At 46.4% G+C, this 15,544-nt stretch overlaps 2 protein-coding genes across 6 annotated transcripts; both read right to left on the reverse strand.

Annotated features, from left to right (window-relative positions):
• Nucleotides 1-586: 586 nt before the first annotated feature.
• Nucleotides 587-9,132, reverse strand: tti2 (TELO2 interacting protein 2). Of its 3 annotated transcripts, none has more exons than XM_088282536.1 (10): nucleotides 9,038-9,132; nucleotides 5,915-6,271; nucleotides 4,519-4,691; nucleotides 4,371-4,437; nucleotides 4,149-4,277; nucleotides 3,876-3,968; nucleotides 3,632-3,798; nucleotides 3,279-3,422; nucleotides 2,069-2,228; nucleotides 587-1,261 (listed from the first exon to the last, which is right to left on the reverse strand). In XM_088282536.1, the coding sequence occupies exons 2-10, from the start codon at nucleotides 6,266-6,268 to the stop codon at nucleotides 1,172-1,174; spliced, it is 1,377 nt and encodes a 458-aa protein (XP_088138662.1). In that variant the 5' UTR covers nucleotides 6,269-6,271; nucleotides 9,038-9,132; the 3' UTR covers nucleotides 587-1,171. The 3 variants fall into 3 exon arrangements, with proteins under 3 accessions (XP_088138662.1, XP_088138487.1, XP_088138576.1); XM_088282361.1 differs by lacking the exon at nucleotides 9,038-9,132 and adding an exon at nucleotides 8,408-8,651; XM_088282450.1 differs by lacking the exon at nucleotides 9,038-9,132 and adding an exon at nucleotides 6,816-6,959.
• On the reverse strand, nucleotides 6,950-15,264 carry ak8 (adenylate kinase 8). 3 transcript variants are annotated; one of them, XM_088282254.1, is made up of 15 exons: nucleotides 14,775-15,264; nucleotides 13,620-13,715; nucleotides 12,349-12,433; nucleotides 12,176-12,225; nucleotides 11,982-12,092; nucleotides 11,840-11,908; nucleotides 11,075-11,156; nucleotides 10,935-11,006; nucleotides 10,675-10,875; nucleotides 10,231-10,353; nucleotides 10,071-10,160; nucleotides 9,686-9,827; nucleotides 9,506-9,592; nucleotides 9,038-9,137; nucleotides 6,950-7,023 (listed from the first exon to the last, which is right to left on the reverse strand). In XM_088282254.1, the coding sequence occupies exons 2-15, from the start codon at nucleotides 13,704-13,706 to the stop codon at nucleotides 6,973-6,975; spliced, it is 1,350 nt and encodes a 449-aa protein (XP_088138380.1). In that variant the 5' UTR covers nucleotides 13,707-13,715; nucleotides 14,775-15,264; the 3' UTR covers nucleotides 6,950-6,972. The 3 variants fall into 3 exon arrangements, with proteins under 3 accessions (XP_088138380.1, XP_088138304.1, XP_088138222.1); XM_088282178.1 differs by lacking the exon at nucleotides 6,950-7,023 and adding an exon at nucleotides 8,771-8,947 and having other exon boundaries at nucleotides 9,518-9,592; XM_088282096.1 differs by lacking the exon at nucleotides 6,950-7,023 and adding an exon at nucleotides 8,771-8,947.
• Nucleotides 15,265-15,544: the final 280 nt, after the last annotated feature.

Below are 15,544 nucleotides of genomic sequence, written 5' to 3' on the forward strand. Positions count from 1 at the left end.
ACTGTGTGTGGTTTGTTAAACCACCTGTCCCCTTCCGTCCTTAGCTTCGGGCTCCTTTTGCACTCTAGCACCATCTAGCGAATGGAGGTAGGAAGCAGTTATGCAACACAGACAAACAAGGTCCGGGGGCCAGATCAGGCCCGCGACCTCGTTTTATGTGGGCCACAAAGTGCGTCAACTTCCTGTTTCTAGCACATTTTCTTCACTTTTATGAGGTATTGCCATTTATTTACCAATGCTAACCTTTTAAAATAAACTGAACAAACAATTACAGACTGGCTTCTGATTTCAAAACTGGCTTTCCATCCATTTGTTGTGTGTAAGTAAAAACATAAGGTGTAATCATACATTTATTTGGTTTTACCGTCATAACGGCCCCCTGAGGGAAACCACAACAACGATGTGGCCAGTCCACAAAAATGAGTTTGACACCCCTGTAGCAGACACGACAGAGGAGTGCGCCGGCACTTTTTACGTCCATGAAACGACAATGAGAGCGCAAATTGTTTTATTCTTTGTCAGTTAGTAGCTTTCGTGAATCGATTTTGGTATTGCAGAGGAGGACTCAAGTCAAAAGCATTCATAGTTAACACAATACTTTGATTTTTTTAATGTTGCACTCAACAAATAACCCTCCCAAAATTAAATCCAGAACTGAATTTAAATAAAAGTTGAACAGAAATATGTCAAATCTAGGCCGCTATTTGAATGACCTTCTTTGTAACTTGACACATTAAAATGTGAACGTTACCATGTGGGATTGATCACATTAAATTTGTGCTAACATGTTGCAACATATTGAATTTGCTCTCGTTCAAACGGAACGAATGTGAAACTTGGAAACGTTTCAACGCACTTCCACAACACATGACCGGTTGTATTTTGGACACAATTTCCAAGATAGTTTGAAACAACTCTTCTGAATGCAGGTTTGTTTGGATTGCCTCGGAACTATTTTCAACATTTTTTGAAAAACATTGATGTACTTCAAAACCCCGTTAGGGTTTGCGTCGGAGCGCGCAGTCCAATGAGCAAACTTTCTGTCGGACTGCCAAGGACACTAGCCACGTTGGGCAAACTTTGATTTTCAAAGTGTGGCGGGATGGAAACGGGGCGGTCAGTCACACGCCGTCGTCTTGACAACCAAACGGCGGCTCACGGCCCAATAGGATCAGCTCTTCTCGCGCCTCGTGGTTACTGTGGCCAGGCAACTCGCAACCTCTGGAGCGCAACAGCTCGCATCCACCTGTTCCAGAGCACACTGACACGCGCGCACGCACAATGCTCGTGTTAAGTTTAAAAAATGCACATAGTTAACGCACTCATTATTTGATGTATGAAAAGTGCTATTTAAATCAAATTTGATTATTACTGCTGTACTTTAAAACCAAAACACATGCACACCCACACCCACACACACACACGCACACCCCATTTAGAGCTGGGAACTTGAGCCTTTTTTGCTGGTCAGTCCCAGCCCACCAGCTGCAATCTCGGTAACGTTCCGGCCTTGACCCTCCAGTCTTATTCATAATTAAAAAAACAACAACAAAAAAAAAAATCCGTGCATGATACCGGTGGGAGAGATACTAACGGCAGAGGTTTAATTAAACATCATTAGCTGGCTAATTTAATATTCAAATGCGCTTACCTTATTAGGACCTTACGGTCCTATTCGTCTCCTTCTTCTTAACGAACGCACCTAATGCAAGTAAGTACACACTGTTGGTGTTGGGCCCGACCAAAATCAACCTGTGGCCTTTGTTAACCAAATTTCTCACCCCCCACCCCAAAAATGGACATCAGTTCTGCCCCCAGGACGGACTGCTCAGCTCTGCTATTATTGTGTATGGTTACACACACACTCGCCTGTTGTGTCTTGTGAGCGACACGCGTTCACACTTTTGTTGCATTGTCAGTCACACACACACACACCCACCCCCACACGACACACACACACACACACACTTGTCCTGAGTAGCATGTGTTCCATGCACTGACGCCCTGGCATGCAAGTGTCCCGCGGTTACATGTGCACTGTGACGCCGACATGTGCGCAGGCGGTCACCTGCAGGCGTCCGTGGGCAGCGGCGTCCAGCAGGGCGATGCATCGAGTTGCCCGGCAACTCAGCTGACAGCTGACGTCATGGCGGAGGCGGGGCTCGGACCAAGCGTCCACAAGCAGGCGCAGCAAACACGGCAGCCACACGCCAACGCTGCATGCTAACCTGCAAGTGCGACATTCCCGCTCAGTCGCCAGCAGGAAAAGCTTCGATTCACATTTTAAAATTACAATTACTTGTTTTTTTTTTTTTCTGGAAATATTCTATGAAAGCAAATTTTCCCCCAACATTTTCTGAATCCATTTTTTTGAACATTTTAAAATTGTATTTTGTTTTTGTTGTAAACAATACATTGCACATTTTTGATTGACTGATGATTGATTGAATGAATGATGAAGAGACATTTTTATTCTTTCGACTCAACATGAGACGTTCTTCTGGGATCTATTGTTTTTATCTTTTAATTTGTGTTCCAATTCCCATTTAATTTCCATGATACCGTATGGAAAGCGCTTTGTTATAGCTGCAGCTGTTGTGAAATGCAATTTATTAATAAAGATGGATTGTATTGTCTTGCAAAGCATTTTCAAGAGAGGCATCCACGCCACTACACGCTGCAGGCGCCAACAACTTCAGAATAAAAGCGGAGCGAGTAGGGCTGAGCGATTAATTGTTTTGTGACAGAAATGGCAATCTCAGACAATGCGATTTCGATTCAATTTAGCTTTGCTAAGGGTCAATAATTTGATTGACATAATTATCTACACAATTACACATTAATCCAAAATGATTCCTGACAGAAAGTAGTTTTTAAAAACTAGAGAAAGAACTGACCCCCTCACAAAACCTGTCTTTGTATGATTACAATAATAGCTTTGATTGTTTTGAATTTTCTGTCCTGTTTGCTAAAGTCACCGCACATTGTGAAGAAAATCGCAAAGTAAATCTAAGTGGCAATATTGGTCGGAAAAAAATCGCAATCCAATTATTCCTAAAATCGTTCCGCCCAGGTGGCAAGGCACCAATCTGAACGTCTTTGTGTATTTAGGAAGATTTGATTTGGATGTCGTGCAGGTTGAGCCACTTTTGACAACTTTATGTACATGCACGCCAATGAAATTGTTTTACAGTGGTCATAAAATAGCAATCATGCTTGAATGTTCATGAACTAGCTGCAGAACGTGTGGGTTAGTGTGTGCGCGTGTGTGCACTGACCGCGGCCACGCCGCCGCGAAGATTTGCAGGACGGCTTCAAGCGTGGAGATTCTCACGAGCTCTTCTGGGGCGTCGCTGACCTCCAAGTAGGCGGGCAGCACGCGACACAAACGCCTAAAATGGCCGCAGGCACACAGGCCCATCCTGAACAACACAAACACACACCGGCAAATTTTTATGGGGGGTGGAGAGGTGGGAGTTAACAGACACCCACCCAGACACTCACGTACACGCACACACACACACCCACACCCCCCAACACGCACACATGCAAACTCAGACACCCCCCCCCCCCAACACCCTATCACACACCCACACAAGACTAGATCTTGCGCACACATGCACAAACGCACCGTTCCAAGTAGGCGGGCAGCGCCTGCGCGTACACTCTCCTGAGCGCCACCTTGTGTTCGGCTTCCATGCGCGTAAGAAGCAGCCGCAGCGCGTCGTTATGGCGATGGGTCGCCGAGGGGGGTCTCTCCAAAACGGACAGCAGGTCCAATAGGCAAGGTAACAGCAGCTACGTGTGGACGACAGCCACGTTGTTTGTGAGGCGCTCCCGTCGTCACGACGGCAGCGCGCTCGTACGCGCTTTACCTGCATGATGTCGGCGTTTGTGCTGTGCAGATGTTTGAACAGCGCCTCGTACATCACGTCAGCCCGGTTCAATGCACGCAGCTCACTGGCAGTCTAAGCGCACACAAGCACCCCCCCCCCCCACACACACACGTGCATGCACAATATTTGAGCATGAGTGTCAAAAATGCAGTTTGAATGTGTCACGCGTGTCATAATGAGTGTGTATGTGTGTATTTGAGTATGTCATGTTTGAGACAACGTGAGTGTGTTTGTATGCGTGCGTGTGCTGACCGTGTTGCTAACAATGTGATGCAGACAGCGAATTCCAAGCATGCACTTGTTTGCCACATGGTGGTCGCTGAGGAGGAGGGCGGGGCCCAGGAGGCGGGGCAGCAGTGGGGCCAGGAAGGGGCGTCGGACCTGCGCACACCCACAATGACATCACTCAAGCCTCGGCCAATGGGGGGGAGGGAACGTATCCGGCGGGGTCACCAATGTTTGTCAGTGTCACACCTGGAAGAGCGTCCACGCAAACGCTGAGTCTGCCTCGTCGACTTCGTCACTCCGTTGCCGCGCTTCCCTGAAACGCCCGCGTGTGCACGCTGGTTAGTGAGTGCGTCCTGAAAGGACTGACGTGATGTGACCGGGGGGGCGTCATCACCTGCTGAGGGCGGGCTGCAGGATGTCCAGGACCGCTCCGAGGATGCCCGCCTCGGCGTCGGGCCCTCCCCCTGTCAGCATGTGGGCGGAGTCTCGCCAGCCTCCCGCTGCCAGCAACTGCGACTCCAGAACGCGGGATGCTTCTCTTGATGCGCGGCTCGTCCATGCGCGCTCCTGCAAGCGCCACAAATTAGAACAATTGGCATACACACACAGTCGCATAGGCGACACGCATCACACATTCATAACTATGGCGTCACGATATTGGAAGAAAATGACATTGCGATTTTTGGGGAGGCTGCGATGTACATTGCGATATTGAAACTAGAAAAAAAATCACCAGATGACTCAAATAGCTCTGTTTGGGAAGACGTTGCTTTGTTTATTATACAGCTTTGGGATGGCCACTTTCTACCTTTTGTCGAGCGTGCGGATCATTTTTTTTTTTTTTAAACCTCTCTTTTGCGACGGCGTTGAGTTGCTTTCAATTCGCTTTCGCCCCGTGAAAAGTTATTGCATTCGAGATTTGTGGATGCTGTTTGGACTTCTTATCATAAGGTGTTGTAATAAAGGCGTCTGTCATTGTTTTTTTGAGTAGATGGTTTTACATCGGGTCCCACTAATGAGTCTGAACTGGTTATAAAGGGGCTCGTAGTAGCATTCAAATGGTCGGACAGGTTTGTTGTATTACCTCGTGTTGCAGCAACAACGGCGAGGCACTGTCGGCAGAAGGTTCTATGGCCGAAATAATTCCATATTTCGAATGTTGACTTTATTTTGGTGACTATTTACTGCCGCCGTTGTCTGTTTTCAGAGCGCATAGAAGTGGCGGTGAGAATGGAGGGGGTGGGGGAGTGGCCAGTGACTGGCAGGAGGGAAGGGGTGATCGAGACAGTTTGTGGAAAGCATACAGTAGCTGGCTGTTTCTATGAAGCTAAACAAATTTTGCATGTTCTAAGAAAAAAAAAAGAAAAAAAACATTGCACGTCCTACAATGTGATAATCGCACATCGTGCAGCCCTACGGACAACATCACTATACAAAGTGTGCGTGCTTCTCAATGTGAATGTGTGTTTCTGGATTAGGGCGGCACAATATTTTGAAATAAAAAAAATAATAAACAAAAGATTGGTATCGCAATATTTGCCCATGCAATATGAATATCGCAACAATCATTTTCTTGTGCTTTCATCTGAATTTATGCAATCAGACAAGCTTAAATGGGCGTCGCCATGCAGTAATTGATCATTATCTCGGGAACTGGCAATTCATTAGCTAAGAACACATTGAGCTTGATTATTTTGCCGAATGAATAAAAATGGTATTTCTTTAAAAAATATTGATCACGTTTTTGCAATATTGTGCAGCCCTATTCTGAATGCTCTACGTGCGCTTACCGACACGTGCGTGGCGACGAATACATAAACGTGCGGCGCCACGGCAAGCGTCAGGGCCCGAGCGTGGCCGTCCGGGTCCGCCGCCGGCAGTTTTGCCAGCAGGGCTCGCAGGGCTGTGGCCACGGCGGGCACGTTGGCGTAGCGACGCGGCGCGGGGGGGCCTGCGCTGGTGCGCTCACTCGGCAGCAGGGCGGCGCGGGCAATCACATCGCACACCGCGGAGACATACGCCGCCTTCGTCTGGGCCGGCTCAGGCGGGAGCGCAACGACGGGCGGGGGGGACGTAGAGGGAAGGGGCCGCTCGTCATCGCCGTCCAACTCAAGCTTGTCAAATAAACGTGAAAATTCCGACATTCTCTGACACACACACACACACACAAAAAAAAACATTTGTTAGCTGAAAATGTGTTGTTTATTTTCATTACATATTGTTTACTTTTTTAAAAACATTTTTTTAAACATGTTAATTTGGTCATTTTTTTCTGGATATTTATCAGGCTTATGTCACGATTTGGTGCATTTCATGTATTTTCCCAAATTGGTCAGTCCACATGCAAATGATTGCGCAATGTAACGTGTTGCAGACGTCTCGTTCTTTCTTTTGTGAGGACAACAATCTTGAGCTGAACACTTCAAAAACTAAGGGGATTGTCATGGACTTCAGGAGGAAAGAGACTGGACCACCCGTCCCTCTCCCCCCTCCCTACGTCAAAGGTGTGTGTGTGGTTAGGCTCCACTCATTCAAGCTCCAGGTAGTACAGATCTCGGACGACCTCTCCTGGACACACATCACAGCAGTGATAAAGAAGGTCCATCAGCGTCTCAACGTCCTGAGGGTCTTCAGGAAATACAACCTGGGTAGCACTTCTACCACTCTTCTATCGAGAGCCTGCTGACTTACTTTATCTCCCCCTGGTACAGCAGCTGCACTGAGGCAGACAGAGTGAGGCTCCAGAGGACAGTCAAAACAGCGCAGTCCACGCAGACGATTGGCTGCCCTCTCCCCTACTTGCTGGACAGCTACACCAACCGGAGCCTCAGCAGAGCTCACGAGCTCATCAAGGACAATACTCACCCGAGCTCACAACTCTACCAGAGGGCAACAGATGCTACAGGTGCATCAAAACAAAGACAAACAGATTGGATAACTTTCTTCCCAAAAGCCATCTCCATGTTGAACTCTCGCATAAAACTACCCTTGACCTGCAGAAATGCAACATAATGTGGCACCCAGTGTACTTTTTCAACATTTTTACTTTTTCAATTTTATTTTCTATTCATTATTATTATGGGCAGCACAATGGGCGACTGGTTAGCAGGATGGCCTCCCAGTGCAGAAGTCGGGGGATCCATTCCGGCTTCGGCCTTCCTGCGTGGCGTTTGCATGTTCTCCATGTGCCTGCGTGGGTTTTCTCCGGGTTATCCGGTTACCTCCCACATTCCAAAAACATGCATGGCAGGTTGATTGGACACTCTAAATTGCCCCCAGGTGAGAGTGTGAGCAAGGATGGTCCTTGTGTGCCCTGCGATTAGCTGGCAACCAGACCAGGGTGTAACCTCCCTACAGCCCGAAGATAGCTGGGCTAGGCTCCAGCACTCCCGTGACCCTTGTGAAGAGGAGCGGTACAGATAATGGATGGATGGATATCTATTAGTTTATTTATATTATTTATATTGGCACTGGAGAGGGGAAGCTCTCCAATCACGTTGTGCACTGAGTATCATGACAGTAAAGGGCATTTTGATGACACAAAAAAAAAGCTACCGCCTTTGACTCTCCTGAAAAATTAGGCTTTGGGAGCTACAGCAATTGCAGCCGAGGCATCAACTAATGCGCATTTGAAGAATCGATTAATCTGTCGATTATTTGAATCATATGAATCAGACTTCCCAAAAAGTTTTAATTTCCATCTTTATATTGCAAAACGGGACATGATTTCAAATTGACAGTGGGGAAAATTCACAAACCCTAATAAAGATTTCGGTCTCGTTGAAGATTGTTTTACCAAGTGAAAGCAGACGTTCGCAGGTGTTTTATCTTGAAAAGCACAGAAAAGGAATGAGGCTACTTTAAAAAATGGAACACTTTCTGTAGGAGCTCAAAATTATGATTTGGAGCATTTAAAAATGAGCAATGCCGATTCACAAAACACAGATTAATTTGACAATCGATTACTTTTAAATTCATTGTTAACCGCTACATATTTTCATCTTTATCATGTTCATCTTGACACATCTTTTGTTTTCAGTCTCTATAATGTACGTTTTATATTGTCTTTGTAAAAAAATATCTTATTTACTGTGCAGTATGTTATGATTAACGAGAACAGCTAAATACATCTTTTAGTGCTCATAATTAGGATGTAAGGGGGAAATGAAATACATAACGTTACACAGAAAAAATACGCTTCTCAAATTCACACTTTGAAGCACAAAGAAATTAATCATTAAATGCAATAAATACATAGCATGCTCCGAATGTGCCGTATTTACCTTTTCCAAGAAGCAGCTGGAAGAAATATTTTCAAAATCGAGAAGAGGATAGCGCGTTCGTTTGTAAAAAACCTCCCCGGAAACAAAACAAACAAAAGTCAAGCAACCAAAGTTCCTACGATTGAACAATTATCTTTTGTAGCATGAACGCGCGCGCGCGCACACACACACACATACTTTAAATAACGCCAGAGTTCAAGTTTAAGTGTAACAAAAAAGGGTACAGACGATCAGTTTTATATAACAACGATAGGCCCAATAGACAGAGCATGCGCGGCGGGAGAGAGTCAGGGGGAGAGAGCGAGAGGAAGTGAGAGACAGAGAGCGAGAGAAACAGACAGACAGAGGCAGGGAGGGCGAGCGTGAGAGCAAGAGAATAAGTTTATTAAATCAAACTCCAAAAATCGAGTAATGACAAAAACAGTGTGTGTGTGCTTCTCAGTGTGTGTGTGTTTGTATAGTGAGTTGCTTGTCCAAAGCCTCAAATACACACTGAGGCGCCTGATCTGCATCCACGTGCACGCCATCTGGAAACACACACTACACGCGCGCGCACACACACACGCACAGACACTTTTAAGGCAACAATTGAACACGTCGATCACTTTGCGTGTGCGTGCGTGTGTGCACCTGTAAACCAGCGGTGTGCGTCCTGTACACGCCGAGTGAGTGCGTGACAGTGCGCGTGTTGTCGTCACACTCGCGGACATCGCTGGGTGCCTCATGAACACTAAACAGGAAGTGACATCACTCATCAACCAGACAGTCATTTGGCCAGCCTCTATTTTTGCATCACGTGATTCATGCTTGAGTCGAGATTCTGAAAAGAAACCATTCATCCAATACTCTCAAATCACTAAATAATTTTTTTTTAACGTGATTTATTTTTATTATCATTATTTACATATCTGCACAACAAGCTCTCATTCTTTGATCGCTGTAACAAAATGGGGACCATCCGTAACAGCTGGCCTCAAACCTTTCATCGCGGCATTGGAATGGAAAACTGAAAGGTTTATTCCATTATTGGAGTTTTTTAACCCGGCAATAAAAGCAACAGCTTGATAAAAACAGTTTTGTGATGTCAACATTTTTGACCTTGTTACTGACCTGGGATCAGCCAGGGTATGTTTTGCCGTGGTTCTTTGTAAACAAACGTCATCAGTCAACTCCAGGAAGAAAACCCTACCACACGCACACACACGTGCACACGCACGCACACAAAGAACAAAGTGAGTGCTGAGTGTGTGCGCGCGCATGTGTGTGTGCAGTTGTAACCTGTTGGGCGCGTTGAGCGATTGCGTGAGGTGTTTAGCGTGTTGGAGGTCGCACGGCAGGTGATGAAGGATCCAACCTCGCTGGCTGCAGTCGGCACGGTTCAGACGCTCTTGAAACACTTTCAAGGTCACACTCTTTGGAACTGGACCGTGCATGCACGCACACATGCACGCACGCACGCACGCGGACACGCCTGTAAGCACTGTTAAGGCTCTGTTCATGTGTCGAAAGTTTGTAATTGCCTCAACATCAATGCTAATTTCCGTTCGCCAGCGGAATGCTACATTAGCGTTGAGCTAGTTCAAAGATTTTGGTGGGATGAATGAAATGGTTTGCTTCAACGTTTTGTGGGGCTGTGCCATTAATCGAAATCCAATTAGCCCACCTGTCCGATTGTGCCGTACGTATGTTCGGACCTCTTCTCCCACTGAAGACGGGTCGGCTTCAGCCCAATGAAGGAGGTCGCTACAACACACTGACATGCCGACAAGACATCATTGTGCGGGTGTGTTTACTCATGCACGAGCGTGAGCTTTTGCGCGTACCGTCCACCATCTTGTATTTGTCTGCCAGCATCTGGGCTTGAAGTTTCTTCCCTGAGCCTGGTGGACCCAACAGGAGAACTCTGGGAGTTCGCGAACAACGGCGAGTTCGCAAGAAGGCCACAGCTACACCACAGGTACACATAACACGCATGTGAGCGCACATATGGCGATGGGAAAAACATTTTACAGGTGTCAATTAGAGCTGAGCACGAATCGGTGTTGAGTCAAACTGAGTTGAATTGGACAAATCTTCCCATTTGAGTCAGAACAACGCGCTAGTAACGGCAATATTTGGCTAACGCTTAGGCTATTGGTCGGCAAGCACTGTAGTGTAATTTTGTTAGCTACGCAAGTTCTAAGAGTTTGGCGGGATGAATGAGCTAGTAATTGTTTTATTGGAATACATTTCTTTTAGAAAAAAGCCGTTTTTTTCCTTCCGCTGACCTTGCTGGTAGACGTCTACTGGTGGCTGGTCGGCGTCCACCATCTTCAGGATGTGTCGGTAGGCAGAGCTCATCCCGGTGACTTTGCAGCGATAGCGCTGCAGGTCGGCCGTCAAGCCACCGTCGCGCGCTGCGGGCCTCTTCTCTGCCCGCCGCTCCACTGCCTCCTCGATGGGCCGCGCGAACGCCTCGTGGTACACGTCTGAACACAGGAAGTCGAGTCACGCTGGCGCCGCCGATGCCGAGATGTGTGCGGCGTACCTCCGGTGAGCGGGTCCAGCAGCCTGCCGCGATGACGCTCCAGGAGAACGTCTTCACCGGCGTCCAGCAGAACTGTCACGTCACGTCGCATCACACAAACATGTCACAGAACACGCATGCACCTCACGCAGAACACCTACCGACGTGTTTGGGAATGACGCCACCCTGCTGGAGACTTCGAGCCTGCAGTCGTGTTTGCGGAAGGCCGTCCAGCACCCAACCCTGAAACGCACCGACAATCCGTTTGGATTTTTCATTTTGTCTTGACTTTTGCTTTTTAAAGTCACTCACTTGTTTGGAGAGCAGCTTTGTTGCTTTTCAGTAGTTTTTATTTTGTTTAAAATGCTTTGTTTTACTTTGAATTCTTTTAACATATAGAGTACAAGATTAAAATAAAAAAAAAGTGACTAAGTATTGTGTCATAAAGTAAAGCCCAATTCCCAACGTTCCTTCTTTTGCAAAGCAAAAGCAAAATAATTTTTTGTTTTTTTTCGCTTTCTGACTTCATTCTTGACTGGCTTTGTGCAATTTACATGTGGAGCAAATCATTTGACATCATGTCACACTTTTGGAATCTCACTTTAGGAAAACGATGATTTTGTCTAATATACCAAATAGAAATTATTTTTTTCCAGCTTTATTTTTTGTATTATGTTAACATCATTGCATCACACTTGATACCCCCACCCCCCCAAAAAAAACATTTCATTCAAAAACTCAAGTAAATAGAGCGACTTAGAAAAAATTATCAAAACTCCACTCAAACTAAGCCTGTTTGGAAGAATAAAAGCTACAGGAAGCCAAGATAGGTGCTCTAAGAATAAAAAGAACAAAAGCCGTGACGAAATAAAAACAAAGCATAAGAAAAAGGCCAAAAAGATTCGAAGGCGCGTGGGTGGGCGTACCGTGTTGAAGCAGTCGGACTGTTTGAGTCTCCCTTGAATCAAGTCCACCAGAAGATCATCAGGCACCTCCTGAGCGCACACACACACGAGCACGCGCGGTGACGCTTCGCTGGCGTCACTGCGCACGGGCGCGCGCACGTACCTGCTGCTGGAGAGCGTAGCGGCGAGCCTGTTCGCCGAGCGGTGACGGGTCGTCCAGTAGCGTTTCCATGGTGACGTGAACAGCTCCCAGGTCGGCGCACAACCTCCCGGCCTGGTGGACGCGCGGACACAAGGTCAAGTGCGGCCGAGCGGGCGCGCCGGCGGGTGCGTCACGTGGACTCAGACTCAACTCACCAGAGTGGTTTTGCCCACGGCGGGGGGACCCAGCAGGACCACCCTGGGGACTGGCACGCCCACGCACAAACAAGGGGTTAAGTCAACGGAACGGGTTGTGGAGGCAAAAGTTGCTTTGAAAAACAAAACATGCTAATTGGTTCCCCCGCGTGCAGCGAGGTGAGCTGCCTGACCGTGCACGCTGCTGTCCTGCAGCAGAAGCAGGAGGTATGCGATGGGGTCTTGGGGCTGGTCCACAGCCAGACTGGACACCATACTCTGAAACGCACGCACGCGCACGTTAAAGGCGGATGCGCTGTATGTCGGCTATGTCCCAGCGATTGCGTTTGTGCGTGATCTTGCAACATAGCTGTCGCATACGGTGGCTGCTGAGTCCACAAGAGAAGAAGAAACTGTGAAACGCGTTTCGCTTGCATTCAACAAATGATTGTTTCGTATAACAAATGATGAAAAGCTCAAACAAATGACAATGAACACCAACCGGAAAGAGTCCAGTGAATGCGTAGTCCGTTTTGTGGTGAAAAATGAAGTACCGTGACGCAGTTTTGGATGTCATGTGGTCGCTCTTGAAAGAGGTTCAACGGCACTAAATGGAACAATTTGTTTTCGGAGATGTTAATTTCTTAAATGCAATGTAAAAATCTTTCACAGTTTCTTATTTTGTTTTTCACGTTACCAGCCAGCGTAGTCGTAAAATGAGAACTTAACCCTTTTTTGCCGGTCAGGCCCAAGCCCTCTGGCTCATAAAAATTGTTGGGCCCCGCCCCGACCTCATTCCGCCTCCAAAAAAAAAAAAAAAACATCCCTGCATGACGCCATGGGAGAAATGCTAACGGCAGAGGTTAACTTAAAGATCATTGTTTGTAAGAAGAGCCGTGAGACAACAGCGTGCGTTCAAACGTGGCTGTATTTCCTTATTGTGACATCAATCAAATCCATGTACCTTATTATGGTGGCAAGTGTTTTGTCAAACCCAAGTGGGCTAACGGTTTTACTTCCGCTCTGTTCTGTCTGTCAGTTGTTTTGAGACACCCCCCCCTTGAGCAGGTGGCAGGCGCAGGTTATGTGATGTCAGAATTAGGAAATACAGTCACGCTTCTTTCTCACGTCTCTCTCTCAAAAACAGTTGCTAGTGGCGCTAAAGACGCATTGAGAGGCAATTTTTAGATGAACTTTAGCCAGCTCGCGAACACATCACACGCACAAGGGCCGATTCGTGGGCCGGACTAAAATGTAACTCCGACCTTTGTTAATCAAACCCTTTTGTTAAAAAATTGTCACCCCAGCCCCACCTGCGCCCAAAAATGGCGTGTGGCCGGGCCAAAGGGTTGGGACAGTTCCGCCTCCAGGACGGACTGCCCAGCTCTGATGACTTCACTGAGAAACCAAGGTGTTATGTTCTGGTCCCAAAATGACACCACTGCTTGTGAGTGGAGCAGCCCACCTGGACAAGGTGGATAATGTTGTGCTGGTCGGCATAGATGGACATCTGAGGGGGGACCCGCAGCGGCTGAACGCTGTCCTCAGTCATTACCTTCGTCTTTATCGGGATAAGGGATAAGGGGAGACAAGAAGGCAAATTTGCATTACATTACAACACACACGACACCCAAACGTTTCGCTGAAACAAAGACCGTCCCACTCCTGTGAAGGCCTCATTCCGTTTGTGTGATTGAGGATGACGACAAATGTGATTGGGAATCTCACGGCCTTCTTTTGGCTTTTGGCTTGTGTCGCCTGTCTATGTCTTGAGTCGCAGCTGACACCAGAAACGTGCAAACTGAATAAATTAAGGCTGGAGAGATTGTTTGATGTTGTCATGTTGTCATAGCAACTTGAGAATGCTACTTGCGTATGAATGCTTGCGACTTCATTAAGTGAAATGTAAGAAATGTGGAAAAGCCCGCATATTGGCAAAAGGTCCAAAAGATGAACCGAACTGTGTGAAAAGTGGGCTTTGTGGACGATCACAACTCGTAGAAAGCACTCAATGTTTTCACGTTGCAATGTTTGATTGTCAAATGTCTCATTTGGGGGTTTTGAAATGGAATATTTGGGATTGTGGCCAAATTGGCAATTTGAAAAACAGCTGCTGTGAGGAGCGCAACCCTTTTGTGGTTGGATTGGTTTGAAATTGAACAGGAAAATGTCTGTGTGTAAAATTATGGAGGACTGAAAGTGACAAAATCAAATAAATACGCCATGAGATGTTTCATTAAAATTGTCATTAATGGTTTCATTCATTCATTAAATTATCAATGATTATATGTAAAAAATCTATATAATTAATTCTGTATTTAATTATTTATTTCATGGTCCCGCTTGCAATGTTTGATCAATTTATTTTATGTGTCAAAGTCGCAAAGTTCGTTCGTTCTTTCGGGAGACTCTGCCCACGTAGAATTTCAGACAAGAGACCATTTTATAGTCGAAACGTTAGCCAAAATAAAATGACATATTTAGTCGTCGTAATAGACACACAAATAATGGACGTGCGACGAAGCTTTACTCGCGTTAACTTAACGAACCAGCCGCCGTGAGTACACATGTTGAAGGCGCGAAACAAAAGGGGTGAAATTGGAACTTTTTCAGGTTTTACCTGAACGAAAAGTCTCGTTGGTCTTTTCTGTGGCTGTGGTGCGCTTCAGTCGTTGTCCCGGCAACGCCGTCTGCGCCGCGTCATGGCGTCAATAGCGGACGTAAACGTCACGTGGTTGACAAAGACACGCATCTGAAACTCAAAAGCAGAGCAGAAAAAATGAATCCAAATATAGACAAGTGTTACATGAACGACAGACCACGTGATAAACAAGGAACGTAGTTCGCAACAGAAAGTCATCTACTTAAGTGAGCCGGAAATGGAATTTACGGTGCTTCTCGCTTTTGACAGGAAGTCGCTCTCCAAGTGGCGCCAAAATGAGTAGCGTTCAAATAAGGCGACGCAGTCAACAACAACAGAAAAAGAATAAATTCCAAAATCAATAAATAAAATACCCTGAATAAAACCAGACACCCACATTCCGTCGGCCGGGTCTAGAAATTCTTTCCGTAATAGCTCCCCTCTCTTAAGAAGAGGAATCACCCCCTGGTCTGCCAATCCAGAGACACTGTGCCCGATGTTGTGCTGCTAACTCTTTTTAATTGGCTGCAGCTAGATGACGTTGTTCTGTGCGACAAACATCACCAGGACGAAGAACTCCCACACGACTTTCCCTTTTTCCGGCTAACGGCCGTGTAGGAATATCAAAATAAATACATTTAATAATGAACCAGCCGTTTGGGATATTTTATTTTAATTAATTGCCAAAAAGGAAAAACGTTCTTTTATACATTTAGTTTTATAAAGATGAACTATTTTTTATTTTTTGG

Source organism: Idiotropiscis lumnitzeri, chromosome 1, assembly GCF_059441095.1.
Source record: "Idiotropiscis lumnitzeri isolate Australia: NSW breed Sydney's pygmy pipehorse chromosome 1, RoL_Ilum_1.0, whole genome shotgun sequence".
NCBI classification, from domain to species: Eukaryota; Metazoa; Chordata; class Actinopteri; order Syngnathiformes; family Syngnathidae; genus Idiotropiscis; species Idiotropiscis lumnitzeri.